The sequence below is a fragment of the Arvicola amphibius genome, chromosome 10, assembly GCF_903992535.2.
Source record: "Arvicola amphibius chromosome 10, mArvAmp1.2, whole genome shotgun sequence".
Taxonomy (NCBI): domain Eukaryota; kingdom Metazoa; phylum Chordata; class Mammalia; order Rodentia; family Cricetidae; genus Arvicola; species Arvicola amphibius.
In genome coordinates this window covers 88,458,696-88,484,006 of record NC_052056.1, presented here as the reverse complement: position 1 = coordinate 88,484,006, position 25,311 = coordinate 88,458,696, and the positions used below count along the sequence as shown (strand labels likewise).

The 25,311-nt window shown below is 43.1% G+C and overlaps 1 protein-coding gene across 2 annotated transcripts in view; it reads right to left on the bottom strand.

Annotated features, from left to right (window-relative positions):
• Positions 1-1,024: 1,024 nt before the first annotated feature.
• Positions 1,025-25,311, bottom strand: part of Rabgef1 (RAB guanine nucleotide exchange factor 1) — a 54,597-nt gene continuing 30,310 nt past the window's right edge. The window contains exons 4-9 of one of the 2 annotated variants that reach the window (XM_038346008.1): positions 20,919-21,088; positions 10,321-10,402; positions 9,192-9,324; positions 8,004-8,095; positions 5,799-6,055; positions 1,025-4,765 (exon numbers count right to left, since the gene is read on the bottom strand). In XM_038346008.1, the coding sequence (XP_038201936.1) occupies positions 4,367-4,765; positions 5,799-6,055; positions 8,004-8,095; positions 9,192-9,324; positions 10,321-10,402; positions 20,919-21,088 (1,133 nt within the window). In that variant the 3' untranslated portion in view covers positions 1,025-4,366. The remainder of the gene's footprint in view (positions 4,766-5,798; positions 6,056-8,003; positions 8,096-9,191; positions 9,325-10,320; positions 10,403-20,918; positions 21,089-25,311) is intronic. The other variant, XM_038346009.1, reaches the window with a different exon arrangement.

Below are 25,311 nucleotides of genomic sequence, written 5' to 3'. Positions count from 1 at the left end.
TATTATGGAGTTGGCATAATGTTGTGGAATAGCATATTTGTTAAGATGTATTAGATTTACATTGCAGAATAATTAACTATGTAAAGTGTGTGGCTTTTGTTTATGATGCATTTGTGTCTTTGTAAAGATGTGTTGCTCTCTCACCTTGCCTAAGGCACCTGATTGGTCTAGTAAAAAGGTGATCGCCCAATAGGTGGACAGTAGAGATACAGGCAGGGCTGGTGGGCAGAGAGAATAAATTCGTAGGAGGAATCTAGGCTGGAGAGAGAATGAAGGAGCGAGGAGGGCAATGCCTGGGGCCAGCCAGCCAGGCAGCCACCAGTCACCCAGACAGAAGCAGGAAATTGGGACATACAGACTGAAAGAAAGGTAAAAAGCCCGAGGCAAAATAAGTGAAGAGAACAGGTTAGTATAAGGTGTAAGAGCTAGTGGAACAAGCTTAAACTAAGGCTAAGCATTTGTAACTAGTAATGTCTCCATGTCATGATTTGGGGGCTGCTGGTCCGAGAAAGCCTCGGACAGTATGCAGCCTACCTCCCCAGGAGGTCTATCTAGAGCCCTGAAAGTACTACTTGTAGCCTTGTGAAGAGGATAGGAAGTCTTTGGTGCCTGGAGAGTTGTAAGGGGGAAATAACAGCCGTGTGAAATGTCCACACAGACAGCTGATGTGTCCAGCCCATGCTGATGGTTTAAGAGATTGTGGAGCCTCTTAGTGTTGGGGGTTCCCCTCGTGGAGTGGTCAGCACTTAGCATTCCAGCTGCTGCTTCCTGGTCTGCTATTATTATTATTATTCCTGGTCCATGTTAGGAGCCTCACTGTGTTTTCCTGTTGCCACAACAGACCAAGACTGAAACCAGAAGCCAAGGTAAACTTGCCCTCCCAGGAGCTGTAATGTTGGGTCTTCTATCATAGAAACAAAAATACAGCTGTCAATCACTGTTTTTGAAACCTCCCCACGTTTATTACAGAACTAAAAATTTAGTAATTATGTGTATTCCTGTAGTAAGGAGCCAAACAGCAATCTACTTGGAAGAAGGATGGATCATAAACTTTTATTGATATGGACATCTTTCCCAACACTTGATTTGAATCACATTCACAATACATAAATACCACACTTTCTTGCTTAGAAAACAATCTCTGGCCGCCGTCCTGATACTGACTGAAGAGAAACATAAGCCTCTATCTGAGGCATGAGACATTATCTCAAGCACTGGACCAACATGACATACCCACAGAAATTCAGTGAACCTGCTAGAAACACAGCCGTCAGCTTTTGTGGGAGGCTGACGGGTACTTCTTCTTCTTCTTTTTTTTTTTTTTTTTACAAGCTGTTATGTAGCCTAGGTTGGCTGTGAGCTCCTAATGTAGCCAAGGCTGACTCCAAACTATTTTTCTGTTTGTTTATACAGTGCTGGGGATCAAACTGAACTTGGACTGTTTTTATCCCACCAGCTTTGATATTATTCTATTTACCAATGTATAACTAAAAGAACTAGATGTTTCCAGGAATTTTAAGACGATGTGGGCCTGGATTAGCACCTAGAAAGGAGAGAAAATAAAGAAAAGGAAAGTGAGTCACTGCAATCACCTGGACTCACGTCACTGAGAGAGAAGATCCCGACTGGTTATATATGTATGTGGAAGCCAGATCAGACTTTTAGTTCCCCTGGACAAATGCTACCCACTTTGCTTTTTGAAAATACAGTATCGCTCATCGGCTTGGAACTCCCCAAGGAGAGTCGGATGGCTAGCCCAGGAGTGCAAGGATCCTCCTGTCTCCACTTCCTCGGGGCTGAGATTACAAGGATGCGCCACCAAGCCAGGTTTTTTAACATGGGTTCCGGGAATTAAAACCAGGGCCTCATGCTTGCAGAGCTAGCATTTCACCTACTGAGCCATTTCCTCAACCCTTTCACAGGCACTGAGTGTAATTCACCGCTTTGTGGTTGAACCTGGGGACAGCTGATTCAGCTGCTCTATGTCTTTAGTGACAGTCGATGTGTCAAATTTGGTATATTTAATACCAGCTTAAATAAAGCATTAAAGTTTTATATTCATGCTGAAGAGATGGCTTAACAGTTAACAGCACACACTATTCCTGCAGAGAATCTGAATTTGATTCTCAGAAATTATCAGGTAGTTCACTACCAACTCTGCCTGTACCCCTAGGTCCAGTGGATCTGATACCCTCTTCTGTCCTCCAGAGGTAACTGCATTCACACGAACATGCACACAGAGACATACACATAATTAAAAACAAATATTTTAAAAGTTATATACTTGTCCTACTTTTATTCCAAAATTATTATACTACATATTTGTAGTAAACATTTAGGAAAATATGTTGAGAAAGGAAGAAAGCCTTTCTCAGCTGCTTGAATGCCATGACACTGTTCAAGAATGGTGTCCTGAGGAATTCCTAATTCCACAAGGGTGCTGATAATAACCACGTAGAAGAGTCATCCATCCATGGTATAACCAGGTTGTAAAAAGTTCCACAGGATTAGAGAAGGTTCCCCACTGAAGGGCCTCTCTGAGGGAGACACCAAGTAGCATGATACTATATAATCAATGCAATATTCTTTGGTTATAGCCTATTAACTAACTAGCAGGAGGATAACCGCCTTGCTTGCAAGAGACTGGTGATTCTTAGCAGGGGTTACTCTGTCCCCCAGGAGACATTTCATAATGCCCAGAGTCAAGTTTATTTTTTCTTTCTTTATTTGAGACGGGATCTCCACAGCCCAGGCTTATCTCAAACTCACTGTGTGTATGAGGATGGCCTGAACTCCTGTCCTCCTGCCTCCACCTCCCGAGTACCAGGATTATAAGCGTGTGTCACCACATGAATGGAGACCATTAGCCCACAAACGTGGGGTGCTGCTGGCATCTACTGGGCACAGAAAGCAGGAATGTTACTCACATATCCCACACTGTGCACAGCAACAGAATTCTCAGGCCACTAAATTGTCAGTTCTGAGGTGGGAATTCTGAAAGGTTTACTTAACCTGTTGCCTACCTACTACCTGTTGACAGTTCATCCCAACTTCCATCAAGACTATCTTTGCATCGCATGACTTAGTGATGATGTGTCTGAACGAGCTGTGTGGTGGTACGTACACAAATCCCAACACTGGAGGTTGAGGTAGGGCGATCAGAAGTTTGAGGCCAGCCTGGGTTACATAGCAACAGCCAGTCTCAGGAAACAAAACAAACAAAAACAACAACAACAACAAAAAACCCCAAAGAACAAAAACAACAAAAAAGCAACAACCACCACGGCAAGTGGAGAAGTTTGTTGGATGATTAAGGGGGAGGATGCTACAAGCACAGTTCAAAGTCAACTGTACTAACTAGCAACTCTGTATGTGATATGTTTATGTGTGTGTGGTACACGTGTGTACAGGTACACAGGCACATATGTGTGCATGTGGGTGTTATTTCTCAGGAGCCAGCCGTCTAGATCTGTTGTTTAGACAGCGTCTCTCACTGGGACCTGGAACTCGATGGTTAGGTGAGGCAAAGCTTGCGAGCCAGCAAGCTCTAGGAACCCGCCTGTCACTGCCTCCGAGCAGCGCCATCGCAGGTACATGTCGCCACGCTGAGCTGCTGACAGGAGTGCTGGACACTGAATTCAGTCCTCACACCGGTGTGGAAACTGCTCACTGAGCCACCTCCCCAAGGTCCCAAGACAATACTTTATGTGACCTAAAAGTTTAATGTGTACCTGAGAGGACCTCAGAGTTAGGGCAGTTAGTGCTAATGTACTGTTAAATGTGAAAGCAGAAAATATTTAGATTATTTTCAGTAGGACAAAAACAAATAAAATTGTGCTAAAGGCAAATATTCAATATATTTCATTTTCACCTAAAAAAAAATCAGCATGTGAAATGCCATGCAGACACCATCCCTCCCCGAGTCCTATTTTTTACATATTTACAATTTTACATATTTACTTATTAATATATCTTCTATCTTTACAATTATAAAATTACTTCACACTGGGAGAGTGTGGGAACATTAAATTCATTTCAACGTAGACTTTGTAGAATCTGTTTATCCTTTAAAAGGCAGTATTTGCCCAAAACCAATAACAGTGTCTATCACAGAGGAAGCCCACGGGAAAATCAGAAAGGACATAGAAGATTGAAACAGAATTCATACAAACTACTTCAGCAACTCCAATAAATAGTGCATTATTATTTACTAACTTCCCCTGCTAGGAAAAAAACAAACAAAACCATCCCTAAAACTGTACCTTAAAAATACTTTGATGTTTTAAGCAGTAACCTGTATTCTGGACCTGAAGAGTGGAACACAGCAGCTCTCTGAAACCAGCCCCAACTGAATATGAGCAAGACATCACCCTGCATACACCTGAGGCTGCAGTGGGGGAGGGAGCTTGTCATTTTCCACATTTTCAGAGTCAATGGCTGCTAATGGTTGGTTTGGAGGCTTAATCTCAAGTGGGTATTTCTCAACAATGTCTTGAACTTCCTTGGCAATTCCATCTGTCCAGTCGATTAAGTCTTTTTCAAGTTTCTTGGCTTCATTCATGATCCTTTCCTGCCGTTCATTCAGCTGAGACAGGAGGTCCAAGTTCTTATACATTTGCTTCACACCTAAGCAGGCTTCGGGGGACCAGCTCTCGGGCTCCTGCTTCCTCGGAGAGGTCTGGCCGGACATGTATCGGTCAAAATCTTCCTGACTTAAATTCAGAGACTGGGCATCTAATTTCTCAATGAAAGCCACAGCACAGCACTGCAGAGGACAGAGAACAGCAGGGTAGTCAAGGCAGAAAGGGTGCAAGAGTTCAGAAAGACTTTTTTTTTTAAACTTTATTTTATGTGAACTGGTGTGAAGGTGTCAGATCCCCTGGAACTGGAGTCACAGACAGCTGCAAGCTGCCATGTGGGTGCTGGGAGTTCAACCTGAGTACTCCAGAAGAGCAGACAGTGCTCTCAAGCAATAAGTCATTTCTCCAGTCCTCAGGCAGATTTTAAACTCTTTCCCCACACCAAGTACTGGGGATTGTACCCAGTGTCTCATGCATGCTAGGCAAGTACTCTGTTACAAGCTATACCCCAAGCCCTTTCTTGTGTTGTTGAGACAGTTGGTAGCCCAGGCAAGCCCTAAACTTACTCTATAGCCATGAATGATCTTGAGTTTCTGATCTGGATCCTCACACTCTGTTTTAGAGTCTGAGATTACGGGCTCGGGCTGCTGGGCTTGCTCTCTTTTTAAGACATGGTCTCACCATGTAACTAAAGCTGGTGATCTACTCACCTCATCTTCTCGGCTGTGGGCATGTGCTAATATGCCCTGTTTTCTAAACACTTGATTTTCCCTTTGTTCAAGAATTTCTTTAGTCCAGTGGCATCGCAGTTCCACGACTTCCTGTTCCCCACCCTGTCATCTCTGTCATCTCTCCCAGCTGTCCCCCATGAGCACTCATAGGCCTGTGCTGTCTGCCTTCAACTCTCCCTTAGCTCCAGTTAATACCTGTGAAACACTTATCCAAAACCAAACATCTCCCACGTCTAGTGAACTTTCCTATCCCAATATCCCTATTCATGTCAGTGGCAATGCTGAACCTCCCCCAGGAAGTCAGTGGCACAGGAATCAGGGGGTTCCTCCTTGCAGCAGATCACGTGGGGCCGCAGTGATGCTGATGCCAAGCAAGCCTCAGATCTCAACTCATGAGATGACCTGCTATGGTGCACTTCTGGAGAAGTGCAGGGGGGCAGAGGATGTACACAGGACTGAGTCACATCCCCCAGGAGTGCACTCTTACCAGGTTGGTGAAGTAGTAGCCGTCCTCGCCCGTCATAAGCCGGCTGGGGTTGCAGAAGCGAGTAATGTACTGGATGTTAGACTGCAGGCGAGGGGGGTTGCCCTTCAGCACGATGTAGATGAGGGTGGGAAGGAAGTCATCAGCAGAGGCCGGCTCATTCTTGGTGATCTTGATGGCGTTGAAGATGTGCTTGCTGCACCTGGTGATGCAGGCTAGCTTGTCCCGAGGCACACGCTTTGAGTCCATCTCAATGATGTCTGTGAAGCAGAGGGACAGCACCACCATGAGGCAGTTACCACACCTGCCACCCTGACATAGGATGCTAAGCAGAAATATACAGTGAGACCTTGTTTTTATCTTAAGGGGTTGGGCAGGACTGGACTCAGTACTTTTAGTCTTTCAGGATTCAGAGTTGCCTCATTACTCACCCCGCCAGCAGTTAACTTAGTACAGGAAGAACTTAGTACCCAAAGCAGTAAAGACAAATTCCTATCCATAGAACAAGCATGAGCCAGGCATGCCACCTCTAAACCATCCATCAGTGGGAATGACACAAGTGTACCCAAGAAGCCCATGGAAAAGCACCCCCGAAAACTAGGCTTGTAGTGATAGTTTATTTGTATTTTAATAAATAAAGCTTCCCTGAAGATCAGAGTGCAAAGCTAAGCCACTAGAGGCCAGGGAGTGGTGGCACACACCTTTAATCCCAGGACTCAGGAGAGCAGACAGATCTCTGTGAGTTCAAGGCTACCCCCAGGCTACACAGATCAATTCAGAAACAGACCCAGGTGGTAGTGGCTCACACCTTTAGTCCCAGCACTAGAAAGGTGGAGACAGGAGCGATACTACTGGGCGGAGGAAGGAATATAAAGGGGAAGAGACAGGAACTCACTGGAGTGTGGAGTCTGCAGTCTGGGCAGTTTGAGCATTGGTAGAGGTACAAGGTCTCTCTAGTGGCTTTATGCTCTGCTTCTGTTCGTTCTTGGGCATTAACCCCTATATCTGTCTTAGAATTTTTATTATTCATGCTACAAAGGCTTTAAAAAATGTTACACCGTTTCTTTCTGTTTGCTTTTTTTTGTTTTTATTTTTGCAACTGGGGCTTATATTTCTATCCCAGTCTGGCCCCAAATTCCCTATGTAGCAAGGATAACCTTGACCTGACCCTTTTATCACTACCTCCCATGTGCTTGAGTGATGGGTGCGCACCACCACACCCGGTTAGTGCAGTACTGGACAGAACTCGGGGTTTTGTCAACTGAGCCCTATCCCCAGCCTCTTCAAACATAACAAGACCCATTCCCAGCCTCTCCTAGATACCGTTAAACTCAGTTTAGAACACCTTTGCTGTGCACATTGCTTTTCAGGGATATGGCTACCAACAAACTATTTCTTAGACAAAGAAGTCAGAAGAGTGGCCTTAAGTGGGTTAGAGTAGTAGCCATTATAATATCTAGTTGTATTTGACTTTAGTTAGGTCAATGATCAAATAATGGACTTTGGGCCAGCAATACTGGTTGGTATGTAAAAGAACTTGGCTGTTACTCCTGACAACCTGAGTTTGATCCCTGTGGCACATATTGTGGAAGGAGAGAACTTGGCCCCCACAAATTGTGCTTTGTCCTTACACTTAAGATGTAGTATGCTGCCCCAAATAAATAAACAAACGAATAAATAAGTCACACTACTTAAAAAAAATTTATCAAAATCATGGGTTGTAGAGAAGGCTCAGCAGTTAAGAGCCCTGGCTGCTCTTCCAAAGGACCCAGGTTCAATTCCCAGCATCCACATGGCAGCTCACAACTGTCTGTGACTTCAGTCACACAGACATACACGCAGGCAAAACACCAATGCACATAAAGTAAAAATAAATAAATCATTTTTTAAATATCAAAAGCAGTTCAAGTAAAAAAGAGAGGACTTGGTCACAAAACAAGAAGGGGAAAGGAGATTACCTGCTGTAGTGTGTAGTACCCAGCACCCAGGGGGCAGAAGCAGGCAGGTCTCTGAATCTGAAGCCAGCCTGGTCTTCCATAGCAAGTTCCAGGCTAGCCAGGGTTATATGAGATTCTGTCTTAAATGAATGAACAGAAGAAAGAAAGAAAGAGGGAGAGAAGGGAGAGGAAAGGAACGATAGATTTTAAAGGGCTTTCCTATGGGTTACTACTGCAGAATCATGCTCATCTATGGCGAAGCCCCACTCACCTGTGATCGCTTTCACCACCATGTCAGACACTTCAGGGATTTCCTCATTGACAGGGACACAGAGCATCTGAGGTGTTACCCAGTGTAGAGCCCTGCAAAGAGAGGAGTGGTCAGGAAAGTCCAAGAACAGAAGGTAGGCTCTAATCTTCTGTAAAAGGAGATGAGATCTACCCTAAATTTCAGTGGTGCCATCCATGGGCTGAGGACTCAAGCTGAAGAAAAGAGCATGGTGGGAATGCCTGTAATTAATTCCTTGGGAGGCAGAAGCAAGAAGAACAGGCGAGTAAGGCTAGCCTCAGTTACATGAGACTCTATATCAAAAGTGGGGGCACTGGAGGGATGGCTCAGAGGTTAAGAACAATCTCTACGCTTGGAGAAGACCTGGGTTCGGTCCTAAGCATCCACATGGAGGCTCACAGCCATTTGTAACTCCAGATTCAGGGATCCAATGCTTCTTCTGACCTCCATGGGTTCCTGTGCATACATGGTACACATAAGATACACTCAAGCACATACACACACACATAAAGTATGTTTTTAAAGGAGGAAAAGAGAAGAGGTTTCCATCAGGAGTCATAAGGAGCCCTAGCTGTATGTTACTGCCACAGGCCTGCCTTCCCCACCATGATGGGCTATAATCTCCTAAACCACAAGCCAAATAATTCCTTCTTTTCACCTGTTTCTAGCAGGCATCCCCAACAATGCACAAGTAACTAACTAAACCAGGTGGCTGGCTAGTAAGCAAGTGTTCCACTGCTGCGGAACTGCAAAGCCTGGGTCACTCCATGGATTCCCTAAGAATGGGTCAGTAATCACAAGTTTCAGACCGGCCAAGATGTGCCTGCAGGGCTGCCTGGAAAATGTAACCCAACAGGGTGGGAAGGAAGAGAAATAACATCCACTGCCTTGAGACAGGCAGTCAGTTTCCCTCCTGATAAGGAAAAAACAAAACAAAACAAGAAATCAAGTCCTCATGTTCCTTGAAAATGTTACAGATCTAGAACAATCTCAACTATCCAACATGGGTCCCATCTGCAGCCAACTGAGTCAGACACAAAAGCAGGTACCATGAGCCTGGCTGAGACGCTCACACGCTGCACTGCTCAAGGTTGGACGCTCACACGCACTATTGCCCACATGCTATCATTCCATTCTAGAAAGCAGATAAAAGACAGACATGCCAGTCACCTGATCCTCTTTTGAATGGCAAGATCTTTCTTCTCATCATCAGTAGTCTCTGGGCAGAACACGAATTTATAGAGACGAGTCATGATGTGCTTTTCGATCTGATCCATTATCTTCTCCACTTTCTCTGGAGGCACTGGAATACACAGATGGGTAGAACAGCTCAGGAAAAGGTTTTTATAGTATTTTCCACACAGAAAAAAAAATAACTTACTATAAACACACCCAGTAAAGAAATTACAAATATGACATTAAAAATCCCCTTTAAATACTGACAATTTTTTTGGGGCTGAGGATATGGTCCAATTGATAGACAGCTTGCCTAGCATGCAGGAAGTCATGGGTTCTACCCCCAGCACTGCATAAACCAGGAATGGTTTAGACATATATAAACCTCTTAAGCACTTGGGAAGTAGAAGCAGGAGGATCAGAACTACAAGATCATCCTTGGCTATAATCAAGTTAGAAGCCAGCCTGAACTATGTGAAACTCTGTCTCAAACAAGATTACAACTTTTTAAACTGCATCTTACAGAATTCCCACCTATTTGTTAAACTGTTTCTCTGGGATCTAACAGGTATTTGCCCTACCAAGTAGGAAGACTTTCTGTGGGTCCCTCTCGATTGCTACATTGCTAAAACACTTGGAATTCCCAAGGCTGCCAAGTGTTCAGAAATTCCCATTCTTCTGAGCTTTCCCACACCCACCATGTTCTCTCTGAAGCACACACATAGCCATCATACATACGTGAAATGCATCCTAAAGTACAGTATTAATGGAAGGCCAGTCCCAGAGAATCTCCACACCCAAAGGTCTAGGATGGTGAGTCTCAATTTTTTTCTGCCTCAACTCCCTTAGGATTACGTCATCATGAACAATGACTCATCGAAATGGCAATTCCAAGGTGGGGAATTCATATAGAAAATTTCCTGAGCACTGTTGATCTTCCTCACTTTACCCATAATATAGGTATTATATTACTCAAAATACCACTCAACTGTCCTGGTCATACATAGGAAGGAAGACATTCAAGGGTGTAGCTAGCTATGAGGCAGCTGCCAACGTCAGACACCAGCCAGGGCAATCAGGGGAGTCGAAGACAGCTACCTTGAGTTGGCTGACAACACATTACCTTTTCCACGAGTCTGCATTCTTTCAGCCACATTCTGGTAAAAGTCCTGAGTACATTCTGACTGCTCCTCGATGCTTAAGTCCTGGAATCAACAGTCAAGAGAATGGTGAGCAGCTGAAAAGTTTCAGGACACTAAATTTTATCAAGTTTCTAAAACACACTCCTTACATTGAGCCAATCCTAAAAGCACTTATAAATCATATATATTCTACAAGAAAAAATTTCCTGTTCATGATTTTTACATTTCACTATATGTACATAAAATTTGTGCACACTCCATTTATTTCACTTAGATCATCACTCTCCTTATATATTACTACTATTGTTGTTCATTTTTTTTGTGACTGGATCTTGCTGTCTAGAATTTTTTTAAAAAATTTATTTATTTATTATATGTACATGTTCTGTCTGCATGTATGCCTGCAGGTCAGAAGAGGGCACCAGATCTCATTACAGATGGTTGTGAGCCACCACGTGGTTGCTGGGATTTAAACTCATGACCTCTGGAAGAGCAGCCAGTGCTCTTAACCTCTGAGCCATCTCTCCAGCCCCCTCCTTTCTAGAATTTAATAGTTGTAACATGTAGGTTTTTGATCCCTTTAAGCTGAATTTTTAAAAATAGTCATTTGTTTATTTTATGAGTATGTGTGTGTCCCTGAGTATACGAGTGTTCACAGAGGCCAGAAATGGTTGTTGCATGGATCTCCTCAAATTGGAGCTACAGATAGATGGTTGTGAGCCACCATGGGGGTGCTGGGAATCGAACCTGGATCCTCTGGGAGAGCAGCCAGTACTCTTAACTGCTGAGTCATTGCTCCAGCCAATTTTTAAAAATTGGTCCTGGGGACTGGTCTTAGGGTATCACAAATAATGAGTGCTTTCCTACATAACTACAATCCCACCCCATTTTAAGTTTTGTACATGCATAAAGAATCCACATTTACTTTTTTAAAAAAATATTTCATTTATTTTGTATATAGTGTTCTGTCTACATGTATGCCTGCTGGTCAGGTGAAGGTGCCAAATCTTATTACAGATGGTTGTGAGTGACCATGTGGTTGCTGGGAATTGAGCTCAGAACCTCTGGAAGAGCAAACAGTGCTCTTAACCACTGAGACAACTCTCCAGCCCCCACATTTCCATTTTTTAAATTTATTTTGGGGTGCTGAAGAGAGGGCTCAGTAGGTGAAGCCCATGCTGCCCCTGCAGAGGACTCAAGTTTGGTTCCCGATACTACCCATCAGGCAGTTCATCACTGCTGCCCTACAACTTCAGCTCCAAGTGATTCAATGCCCTCTTTCAGACTCTGTGGGCAACTCACTCATGTGCACATACCCCCCCCCCCCACACACAATTAAAATAAAATCTTTTTAAGCAAAAGAATTTTTAAGTCTGTGTGTGTGTGTGTGCGCCATCAGAGGCCAAAGAGGATGTTGGACCTGGTGGACCTGTGGAGCTAGAGTTACAGATGGAGGTCCTAACCGTGACGCAGGTGTTAGGAACTGAATTCAGGTCCTCTGGAAAAGCAGTACACTCTCTTAACCTCTGGGCCATCCCCCAGATCCAGGAGGGTCCCACTACTAATCAAGTGTTTTTCTCAGTTGTTCTCTAGGAACTACACATTCATGGGCACCGTGATATTTCTATCCAAGGTGCAGTGAACAGATGGAGGCACCTAGCATGTGATCCTAGACTTGTCAGTGTGCTGGGCCAGGAACATTCCAATTCCTTTCCACTCGTTATTTAGAAAGACACCGTGGATTGTCACAACCACAGTTTTCTACTGTGCTGAAGAACATTAGAGAGGATGAAGAAGGTCATTCAGAGGTTAAGAGCACCTGCTGCTCTTCTAGAGGACCAGAACTAAGTTCTAGCACCCACATCAGATGACTCACAACAGCCTGTAGCTATAGCTCCTGAACTCCCACACCCTCTGCTGACCTCTTTGGGCACCTGCTTGCAAGTACACATACTGACATGCAGACACACACACAAATACATACAAATAAAAAAACAACCCCCCCCAAAAGAACACTGGAGGTTTCAGCTAAGTGCACCTTGTATCCGCTCTCCTTTGCTCACCCCTCTGCCTTGCTGCCCTGTTCTGCACTCTACTTCTACAATATGGGCTTTTTCAGCTTCTGCTTGTAAGTGAGAACACACTGCTTCTAATTTTAAAACTAAGTCTGTACTACTTCCTCCCAACTTCCTCAAGAATTAGAGCTTGTGCTGATGAGTCTCTTTCTTTAAACATACCCCTCTGGCTTCCCACAGTGACCAGGAACGGCAAACTACTGTTTGGATTATAACACTGACATGGGTGTTGGCAATGTGGCTTTGTGAGTAGAGAGCTCAACTAGAATGCAAATGGTCCTGGGATTGATTTCTAGCACAGGGCACACCAGGGGCGAAAACGTGTGATTCAGCACTTGGAAATAGAGGCAGGAGAATCAGGTGTTCAAGACCAGTATAAGCTACATGAGACCCCGTCTCAAATAAATTTATGAGTAAAATGTTCAGTAAAAATTTTTAAGGTACAGGAGGGATGTTATCTTTCCATTTATTCTGTGAAAGTGTAAGTGAATGAAATGCTGCCCCACTTTAAACTATAATCTCTTCATTTAAACAGAAAAATACTTTTTCCATAAGCATTAATACCAAGCGAACTGTAAGTTAATACAAACTAATCGGTAGCAATTATTTTGTTTTGTTTTTGTGAGACAGGATCTCTCTACATAGCCCAGGCTGTCCTGGAACTTCCTATGTATACCAGGCTATCCTCAAACTCAAGTGGTCCACCTGCCTCTCCCTTCCAAGTGCTGGGATTGAAGGTGTGTGTCACCTGGTCTGGCCATAGCAAGTTTTAATAGCAAGACTGTTGGGGGGATGACAATGAAATGGCCAAAAGGTCCTATGTTATGCTTGATTACTTCCTTAGTAAGAAAAGTGAAGCTACACAGTAGCTGCACATACAGAAATTGAGTTTTATTTTTAAAGATTTATTTTTATGAAGCGTTGTCTACAAATATGTATTGTACCACATGCATATGTGGTGCCCTCAGAAGCCAGAAAAGGGTGTCAGATCTGCTGACAGTGGTGAGCAGCCAAGCCCTGAGTGCTGATAACTAAACCTGGGTCTACAAGAGCAGTTAAGTGATCCCTCCTAACCACTGAGCCAGCCCTATGGAAACTGTGTCTTTAAAACCTGAATTAAGGGCTGGAGAGATGGCTCAGAGGTTAAGAGTACTGGCTGATCTTCCGGAGGTCCTGAGTTCAATTCCCAGCAACCACATGGTGGCTCAGAACCATCTGTAATGAGATCTGGTGCCCTCTTCTGGCCTGCAGGCATACAAGGAGGCTAAACACTATGTACACAATAAATAAATAAATCTTAAAAAAAACAAACCCTGAATTAAGCATCTAGAGAGATGGCTGCTCTTAAGGAGGACCTGGGTTCAGTGCCCATCCCCCACATGGCAGCTCCCAGTCCGTCTGTAACTCCAGCTCCAATGCCCTCTTCTGATCTCTGTTAACACAGGGCGATCAAGTGGTGCATAGTACTACATGCAGCCATAGCACACACACACTCAAATAAAAACTTTAAATTAAGAAAAATAATAAAACTTGAACTGAGCAATGAGGTGGAGGTCATCTCTGGCTGGACAGCAAATGCAGGCTATGTGAGACCCTGCTCAAAGAGCAGAGATGGAAACAAGCAAGCAGAGGAAAAACCTCGAATGAGAAACTCAGAAAATAAGCACAATTTCAAAAAGATATTTGGGTTTTACTGCACTATTCAACAGACTAAAAGGCAATGTACACTGAAGGTAGTAAGGATGTAGAGGGCAGGCTGTTCTTTCAGGATAGGGAGAAAGTAAGGACCTATTTTTAACTTTTTGTTTTGTTTTTTGTTTTTCAAGACAGGGTTTCTCTGTGTAGCCTTGGCTGTTGAGGAACTCGCTTTGTAGATCAGGATGCCTCGAACTCATAGAGATCCCCTGCCTCCCAAGCTGTTCCACTAACTCATTCCACCTGTCTTTTAAGTGCTGAGATTAAAGTCATATGACACTATACCCAGCTTGACTTTGGGTTTTGAGACAGGCTCTCCTTGTTTTGTCCAAGCCAGTCTCAGATTTGTGGGGTCAAGTAACCCCCCACCTGGGCCTCCCAAGTGCCGCAGGCTTACACCAACACGCCCAGCCTAATAACATGTTTTCATATGGACAGACTTGAAGAAAACAATTCCTCACCACGTCATGGACGACATAAGATTAGTGTCTCTTTGGATCCCCCATGCCTTTTCTCTTTCTTTCTTTTTGAGATGAGGTCTCACTATGTAGCTCTCGCTAGCTTGGAACTTTACATAGACAAGGCTGGCCAATAACTCAGAGATGCAACCCATCTGCCTTTGCCTCTTGAGTGCAGAGATTAAAGGTATACACCACAATGCCCAACTTTTCACCATGCTTTAAAATTACTGTTGAAGGACTGGAGAGATGGCTCAGCAGTTAAGAGCAGTTGCTGCTCTTCCAGGGGACCCAGTTTTGACTCCCAGCACCTATATGGCAGACCACAATTGTCTCCAACCCCAGTTCCAGAGGATCCAATGCCCTCCTCTGACCTCAGTGGGCCCTGCATGAAGTAGGTATACAAATAAGCATGTAGGCAAAATACCTATAAAGTTATAAAGTACAACAAAGAAAGCTATAGATCCTATACTACACGGGTGACCACACACACACACCCTTGAACCCACAGTCATTGTTTTACCCCATTAAAGCTTGAGTCTCAGCCGGGCGGTGGTGGCGCACGCCTTTAATCCCAGCACTCGGGAGGCAGAGGCAGGCGGATCTCTGTGAGTTCGAGACCAGCCTGGTCTACAAGAGCTAGTTCCAGGACAGGCTCCAAAGCCACAGAGAAACCCTGTCTCGAAAAACAAAAAAAAACAAAAAAAAAAAAAAAAAAAAAAAAGAAAACAAAAAAAAAAAAAAAAAAAAAGCTTGAGTCTCACAGTAAGACTATTTTTCTTAATATTTTATTTTTAATTATGTGTACAAATGCATGTGTGGAGGGGGATGTGCATGAGCACAGAGCTCGCAGAGGCCAGAAGAGGGCAACGGGTCCTCTGGAGCTAGAGTTACCAGCAGTTGTGAACACCCCAACAAGGGTGTTGTGAACTGAACTTCTGGTCCTCAGAAAGTGCAGGACCAGCGTACTCTTGACAGATGAGTCATCTCAAGATAGTCTTTTCTAGTAAGACTGTTCTATTCAAGTAATATTATACAACTAAAAAGTACAAATAAGTCAGGTGGTGGTGACACATACCTTTAATCCTGGTAGGAGGCAGGGGAAGGTGAACCTCTGTGAGTTTGAGGCCAGCCTGATTTACATAGTGAGTTCCAGGACAGCCAAGGCTACACAGAAAACCCTGTTTTGAAAAACCAAAACCAAAGACAAAACAAAATAAAACAAAAAAGGATAAAGAAACCAAGCATAGTAAATTCTAGCTTCTTTTGTAACTCTCCTCCATTGACTTCCCTTTTGCTTTTTTTCTCCCCTTTCTTTAGGTGCTGGAGGCTGAATTCAGAACTCTGTCCATTGAGCCATATCCATGGCCTCTTCTCCACTTTCTGTGGGGGTGAGTTAGTTTTTGTTTTGCTATGTAAATCCCAGTCTTCAGCCTCCATCTTTGGAGACCCTGTCCCTGTGCTCCTTGACCCCAGGTAGCCCGCCAAACTTTGACTCCTCCCCAGAAAAGGAAAAGACCACCCCCAGGCTATTTAGACTGCTCCCCCCCCCCAAATAAACACGTGGTCCCCACGTGCCCCCCCATCATCCTTCCCTCCCCGTGGTCGCGTTGGCAGCTTTCTGGTTCCCCTAGGGGCCACCCAAGAGTGCAGGAGTCCAATTAAACCTGGATATCTTTTAATTTGGTTTGTTTTGATTAGACATGATTGGGATTTTTGTGTTAGCAGAGAGCTCGTGTTAGAAAATATTCTTAACAATTTGCCTTTTTTTTTTTTTTTTAAAGACAGAGTTTCTCTGTGCAGCCCTGACTGTCTGTCCTGGAACTCACTATGTAGACCAGGCTGGCCTCAAACTCAGAGATCTGTCATTGTCTACTTCCTGAGGACTGGGACTAAAGGTATGTACCACCATGCCTGGCAGACCCTTCTCCAATTTCTTTTCACAGCACTGGGAATGTGTGTTAGGCAAGCTCTCTGCCACTGAGATATATTCCCAGACTATCTCCTTTGTTTTCTTAATTTTAAAACATTTTTGTGGCTGGTTTTTTGAGACAGAGTTTCAGGCTTACTAGGAACTCACTATGTAGTTCAGGCAGGCTTTAAGCTTAGTGATTCTCTGGCCTAGACTCCCAAGTGTTGAAGATTACAGGAGTGATTCATGCAAGAATGCTGTGTTAATTATGAGCCTGCTTTTCTCATTGCAATAGAAACATATCATTCTAAAGACTATGAAGAGGTTCGATAATATATATTAAATCAGATAGCTAATAACAGAATCAGATGTGGTGGGACAGAGTTACAACCTCAGTATTCAGGGGATTACAAATTTAAGGCCAGTGTGAACTACATAGCAAGACCCTGCCTCAAATGAAAGAGAACCCAGGAGGTACTAATACAGTTAAAAAGAAAAGGGGGCGGGCTAAAGAGATTGCTCAGAGGTTAAGAGCACTGGCTGCCCTTCCAGCGGTCCTGAGTTCAATTCCCAGCAACCACATGGTGGCTCACAACCATCTGTAATGAGATCTGGCACCCTCGTCTGGCCTGCAAGTATACATGCAGACAAAACACTGTACACATAATACATAAATCTTTTTTTTTTTTTTTTTTTTAAAGAGGGGTTGCTGGAAAAATGGCTCTGAAGTTAAAAGGTACTTGCTGCTCTTGCAGAGGATTTGAATTCTGTTCCCAGCACCCACATGGCAGCTCACAACTGCCTATAACTCATGCACCAGGGGATTCAATACCCTCTTCTGGTCCTGTGCAAATACCCACATAAAGAAAATTAAATCTTAAAGGAGAAAAAAAGAATGACTCTCTAAGAAGAGCCCTCCCCACATACACACTAGGGAGTGTCTTTCTCCTGGAGAGCCCCTCAACCCTCGAGCTTAAAATCTATTTCAAAATATTTTAAATAAACTAATTCTGCTTCTTAAAATGGAGGTAAAATAAAAAGACTTCAGAAAATATTAGCAAAAATTGTTGGGCGGGGGGCTGGAGAGATGCCTTAGTGGTTAAGAGCATTGCCTGTTCTTCCAAAGGTCCTGAGTTCAATTCCCAGCAACCACATGGTGGCTCACAACCATCTGTAATGAGGTCTGGTGCCCTCTTCTGTCCTGCAGGCATACACACAGATAGAATACTGTATACATAATAAATAATAAATAAATATTTTTAAAAAATTGTTGGGCAGTAAGGTATTACCATATAATTCACCTGTAGTGAAATATGTAGGTGCTGAAATTTTAGTCAAAAGGGATAGTGTTTAGGGATGTTTTTAAAAGTCTAAATGCAGATTAAGTATTTCCTAACAAAGATCAAATGTCTGGGAAAGACATTTAATGCAATTCTGAAAACAACTGTCTAATCAGAAGAGGTTGTGCAACCCTCGCATAAACTAGGACTGGAGAAAACAGGAATGATGCAGAGTCAGACAAAAGCAAGAGTGTGCCATTGTTCTACACCAGCAGTTTGGGGAAAGAGTCTGTACAATGCAACAGGAACAAAGATCGATTTATATCAATGGTCAGTGGGGCTGTTTCTACAATAAGAGTTAGTTTTCATGCTGAGTAGGCCCTTAGAGCAATATCAAGAAAGTTTAAGTTGGGTAAAGGTTTGTGAGCACGTTTGAAAAACTCAATACAGAATGCACCTTAATCTACAGTACATTTCAAAATCTCCAGGAACTGTTCCCTATGTAATACTTAATAAATTTATCTAATTAGTGTCTTAAAGCTAGAGTATGTCTTAAAGCTAGAGTATGTGAGTTCAGGCATAAACAGCAAGTTTTATGACTCGGAGTCAAAGGCCAGTAGGGATTCCTTCAAGCCCCTGGTGTTAGATAAAGGTACTTGCTACCAAGTCTGGAGGTCTAAGTTTAATCCCTGGGACCTACATGGTGGAAGGAGAGAACAGCTGCCCACTGGCCTCCATACATGCATGCCTATATACAAGCATACAGATAAATAAATAATAAATAAATGTACATAAAAAATAAATACATAAAAATGTATCAGGTATGTGTTCCATCATGCTAGACACCAAAGATACCCAGGACGCATGCGTAAGACTGGGACCCTTATCACAAAGCAGTTGGTGCTAGTGTAAAACGGAAATTTAGTTGCACAGTAGTTTTTAAAACAGGAGGAATCTGAGTCTTATCATGGTCTCCAGTGTCAATTAGTTGTGCCCTGAACACACAGCATGGTGGCATCTCTAACAGCTGCTTGCTTTTTTTTAACTTTTTAATTTTTATTTGAGACAGGGTCTCACTGTGTATCCCTGGCTAGAGCTAACTAGGTAGACCACACTAGCCTGTCTCTTCTTCCAGGATGCTGATGTTGAAGGCATGCATCACCACGTCAGGGTTAGCTCTTTATTTTCACAGATTCACTAAATGGTTAACTAAATGATTACAGACAAGGGTACATTATGCTTATCGTAAGAAAAACAAACCCAGTTGAGCAGCGTTTCTGTAAATACAATATAATCTACAGCATATATTCTGTACATACTGCAGCATAAATGCAAAGTTAGTAGAGATGTCCTCTTGACCATTCCAGCCCAAGAACAAAAAACCCTCAAACTTCGCTTTTTCCACATTAAACAAGCCTATCATTGCTTCCCTCCCTTCCCCCACACTCAGTCACACTGGTGGTAGCTTGCTTCAACTCTAAATGTCACTGTTTCTTCACAAGTACTTAAAAGAAGAAACAGTCGCCTGCTAACACGGGGTCACAACACTCCTGAAGAGCAAGAAGTAAAGCTTCCCTCTGGAGAACTGAATCTTAGGAACACTAAGAAATGTAGGACACAGATTCACACTTATGAGGCTAGATGTGTCTGAACCAGAGGGCAGTTAGCAGCTCTGCTTCCTGATTACCATTCCCTTCTATGTAAGCTCTCTTCACCACACAGAAGACCTACATTGCTGTGGGACAATGGTCTGGACCCTGTCACTTGTATTGTAAATAAACACTGATTGGACAGTAGCCAGGCAGGAAGTAGAGGTGGGGCAATGAGAACAGGAGAATTCTGGGAAGAGAAAGAGTCAGTCTGCAGTTGTCACCCAGACACAGAGGAAGCAAGATGTGACTGCCTCGCCAAAAAATGTTCCAAGCCACATGGCTAACACAGACAAGAATTATGGGCTAATATAAGCTATAAGAGTTAATAAGAAGCATGAGCTATCTGGCCAACCAGTTTATGACTAATGTAGACCTCTGTGTATTTCTTTGGGACTGAACAACTGCGGGAGTGGGTAGGACAGAAACCTCTGTCAACACTACATGAGTTTAATGCTGCAGAAAATGAAAATACTTCATCTTTACTTACAAAATGAATTCTTTCGCAATTAGTTTTATGAATTATGGAAACTGAAATTACAGATAAGAAATTCTAGACTAAGACACAGGTGTGAATGAGCATGGTGGCATACAATACCTACAAATGACGGCAGCATTCCAGAGGCTGAGGAAGGGGGATCGAGTTCAAGGCCAGTTTCAGTCGTGTGGCAAGTCTGAAGTGGACATAGACTACAAACACTGAGACCATACCTCAAAAATCCACAAAACAACTCCCCTATCAGGCATTGTGGTATGTTCCTATAATTCCAGCACTGTGAAGGCTGAGGCAGGAGGTAAGGAGCTAAATCTAGCCTGGGCTACACAGTGAGATGCATGTGGAAAACAGAGCTGTAGCCAAGCACTGGTGAGAACCCTAACGAGTGACCAGACAGCTCACTCATTCTCTTTGGTTTCATACATCCTGCATCTACAAAGCAAAAGGACTGAAACTGTAGCTGCCAAGCTGACAGCTGTAGCTTTCAATGTCTACACTTCATCGTTTTTTTTTTCTCTAAATGAGCATTAAAAACTTAAATATGCACCAGGCATGGTGGTGTACACCTTTAACCCTGGGAGGCAGAGGCAGGCAGATCTCTGTGAGTTCAAGCTCAACCTGGTATATATAGTGAGTTCCAGGCCAGCCAGGGCTATACTGTGAGACTCTGTCTCAATCAGGGAATACAGGTGGAAAAAGGAATGATTCAAACACAAAAAGTTAAACAAGTAATAACAAAATCTATTTCATGCTACTGGCTGCAGAGTTGAGTTAAAGTTCCGTGGAGGCAGGCTACTCCATTACAAGGTAACTCTCTAACTTCAGAAGTCCACAGAGATCACCAGAGCACGGTGGAAAAGTACTAGCCAGGGAGTCAGGTGTTAGCTGAGCTAAAAGGCTTGTCTTAGGTAAATATCACCTTCTTGTTGTCAGGTGTAAATGACAAGATTACAGTTACCTCTAACCCTCCCTAAAACCACAGCTCTTATTTCCAAGGGGTTAGTCTCAGCCTACCCTTTTGTAATGCATTGCTTCCAAAAACATCTTCGTCTGTTTATAGACTTCTTGGCCTGTCTTGTGGAAGGTCTTGAGAAAGTCTATGAACTCTTTAGTCACCCGATCCGTCTCAATGCTGGTTTGCCGGTTTATGGAGGGACTGGGAGCTTTGGCTTCCTGAATTTCTGCTGAGAAAATTAAACACAGTAAGTTTGTTACCCAGAAAACTGATGAATGGAATTACTCTGTAGTTAACAAGATTACTGAAATTATGTTTAATTAAAGTTAAATTTATATCACTTTATATTTAAACATTTGGATGAGTGTCCTTAAAGTAAGGAAAATTTGAAAGTATAAGCAGATAAAAACTACATGAGCTGAAACATATTCAGCTGGACTGGAAATATGGCTCAGATGGTAGAGTGCTCGCCGTGCATGTAAAAATCCCTGGTTTCCAGGCCCAGCAATGCATAAACTAAGCATGGTGGAGCATAACTATAATCCGTGGGAAGTAGAGGCAGGAGGATCCAGGTCAGTCCAAGGTTATCCTCAGTTACCTAGTGAGTTTGAGGTCAGTCTGGGCTTCATGAGACCCTGTCTCAAAAAAAACTACAGGATGGCCAGATGGATCAGCAGGCAAAAGAGCTGGAAGTACAAGTCTGGTGACCTGAATTCAATCTTCAAGACACACAGAGTGGAAGCAGAGAATGACTCCTGATTATAAGAAGTGAATGAAGGCATAACTATTCTTAAAAAGACAAATACAGGGATGGGCATGGTGGCAACAACCTTTAATCACGGCAGAGGCAGACGCAGAGGCAGAGGCAGGCGAATCTAAATTGAGGCCAGCCTGGTCTGCATAGTGAGTTCCAGGCCAGCCAGAGCTACAAAGTAAGATCCAGAAAATAAACAATCAAATAGTAAAAGCAAATCAAGTAATAACAAAAACTCTCAAATTTGTGCTACCAGCATAACATGTGTTAAAAAGTGAGTTACAGGTGTAGGAAGGCAGGATACTTTAGAAGGTTAACAGGCGAAGGGGGCCTGTGCTCCCTGAAGTCAGAAGTTCCACAGAGATGACCTCTTTGACTGCAGTGGAGAAATACTAGCACACACCCGACCCCAACCTAATAAAACGTAAAAAATAAAAAACAAATACCCATGGGCCAGTAAGATGGCTCAGAAGGAAAGAGAGTTTGCGACACAGGCCTGGAGATGTGTTTTATCTCCAGAACCCATATAAAGTAAAAGGAAAAAACTCCACAATGTGGTAAGAGTATATCCACAGGCGAACAGACATACCCCCAACTCATAAATTTTTAATTTTTTAAACTAACAGAAAACAAATAAAAAATACTCAATAGAAGCTGTTCCTTAGCATTCTTTTAGCCAAAATACACAATGCATTAAGCTGTATCATTAATCACCAATACTGAATTGGTACCCTTTTTTGAACAATTTTCTTGATGATCACCTAAAAATTACCAATCAAAGCCCCCATCAATGGGGGCTGGAGAGATGGCTCAGAGGTTAAGAGCACTGCCTGCTCTTCCAAATTCCCAGCAACCACATGGTGGCTCACAACCATCTGTAATGGGGTCTGGTGCCCTCTTCTGGCCTGAAGGCATACACACAGACAGAATATTGTATACATAATAAACAAACAAACAAACAAATAAATGAATGAATATTTTTTAAAAAAGTAACCATCAATGGGAGCACAAAGGCATCAGGTAACACACAGCGTTAGAGAACTTCCAAATCACACTTCACCTGCCAAATAGACAAAGGCCAATTTATTTCCCTACCACTCAGCTTGCAAGTCACACTGCTCATAGTAAAAAGGCATCCAAGCTGGGTGCAATGGCACATGCCTGTAATTCTAGCACTTTGAGGTAGGAGGATCAAGTCCTAGATCAGCCTGGATTACACAGTATATGTGATACCAGCTTAAGCTTTATAGCAAGATTCTACCACTCTCTCTCACACACATCCCCCAATAGACACTAAGTAAAAGGTTTTGTTTGTATTTTCCTTTTAAGACAGGATCCTCCTGCGTCAGCTTCCTAAATGCCAGGACTACAAGTGTGCACCACCACATTCCACAAGAAAAAGATACTGAAAGGCATTAAAATCGAAAACCAACCAACTTCACACTATTATTTTATTGGTCTTTTTATGAGACAGGGTCTCACTATTTAGCCCTTGCTGGTCTGGAATTTAGTTAGTAGGCCAGGCTGGCCTTGAACTCACAGAGATCCATCTGCCAGAGTTCTACCACCTAAATTCTGGGATTAAAGACATGGAACACCATGCCTATCTCCACATTATTTAGGAGAAAAACCTCTGACCTCCACACATGGGGATATAACCCCCCCTCACAAAACTAGATAGATATAGACAGAAAGAATTATTTATGTATTTTATGCATATGAGTGTTTTGTCTCCATGTGTGCCTGCACAACAGAAGAGGGCATCAGATCCCATTACAGGCCGTTGTGAGCCACCTTGTGAATGCTGAGCCATCTTTTCAGCCCCCAAAATTGATTATTTTATTTTTGATTTTTGAGACAGGATTTTTCTGTGTAGTCCTGGCTTTCCGAGAATTCACTCTGTTGATGAAGCTGACCTCTAACTCAGAGCTCCACCTGTCTCTGCCTCTCGAATGCTAGGATTAAAGGCGTGCGCCACCACTGCTCAGCAAGACCTATAATCTTAACAGGGAAAATGGGTACTTCAAGAATGACAAATACACAAATTAAAACCACAAGAAGATGCCATTCAAAAAGGTAACTTGCTGGGTACATACCTTTAATTCCTATACTTGAGAGGCACAGGCAGGTGGATCTCTGTGAGTTCAAGGTCAGCCTAGTCTACAGAGCTTCAGGACTACACAGGGTGGAAAAGAGGGGAAGAGTGGGGAGGGGAGAGAAGAGAGGGTAGGGGAAGGAAGAGGAGGAAAGGGGAGGGAAGAGAAGGGTAAGAAAGGAAAGGGAAAGGAAGGAAGGAAAGAAGGAAGGAGAGAAAGAAAGGAAAGGAAGAGAGAGGGGAAGGAGAAAAAGAAAAAAGTTAACTTAATGATTTAGTAACAAAATAATAATTAAAATTATAAAAATCTATGGTAGTTTGAATAAGGTGGTCCCCATAAGTTCATATATTTGCATACTTAGTTCCAGTTGGTGAACTGTTTGATCAGGATTAGAAGAATTAGGTGTGGTCTTGTTGGAGTGTGCCACTGGGGGTGGGCTTTGAGTTTCCAAAAGCCCATGCCATGCCCAGTGGCTCTCTGCCTGCTGCCTGTAGATCAGGATGTAAAGTTCTCAGTTATTGCTCCAGCACCATGTCTGCCTGTGTGCCACCATGCTCCCCACCATGAGGAAAATGGACTAATAATAGCCTCTGAACTATAAGCAAGCCCATAATGAAATATTTTCCTTTTTTAAGAGTTGTTTTGGTCACAGCACCTCTCCAGAGGAATAGAAACCCTAACTAAGACAAAATCTGAAATTTGATCTTGACAAGAATGCAACAGCCACTTATACTATGCAGATGGGATACAAGTGACAGAACTTTAAAAGGAGACAGTTTAGGAATAACTACCAAAGTTAAAACCCACATGTCCTGCTGGGCATGGAAGTTGCATAGCAACCCCAACACTCAGAAGGCTGAGGCAAGAGGAATGTGGATTCCAGGCCAGGCTGGGCTACAAAGTGAGACCCCATGTCACAACAACAATAAAGAGGCTAAATTGGGACACTAAGGACAGGAATAAGATAAAGTCAAAGAATCAAAAAGAACTTCCTCCCAACCAACAAGATGGACATTATACTACGAAAAGCCAACTCTCCAAGACACAACAGTCCTAAATACATAATTAAAAACACAGCTTTAAAATGCAAAAGGGAAAAACAGAAATGTAAGGAGTGAGAAACAAATTCACAACTAGAGAGTTCAATCCTCCACTGAGTGACTGACAAAGCAGGAGGTAAGAGAGTTGGTAAGACACAACACTTAGGCTGGCAGGATGGCTAAGCAGGTAAAAGACAAGCCTGCCAAGTCTGACAAACGAGTTTGGAGTCCACACATAAAAGGAGAAAAATAACTCTTATACATTGTCTTCTGACCATCACATACTCACCACAGCCTACACACACATACACACTCATTCACACTCTTCCTATGTTATGTATATATGTGTGTGTAATAAAACACTTTCTTAAAATCCCACAATATTGTGCAATACTGTGGATACACATGCCCAAACTAAAATTTATAGAATGATCTATAACAGAAACACAACATTACTTCCATGTGACAAGATAATAATGGCAATGACTTACAGTGAGTACTACTGTATGCTGAGCACTTCTACAAGACCGCTGTGCAGCCCTCACATACACCAGGCCGTATC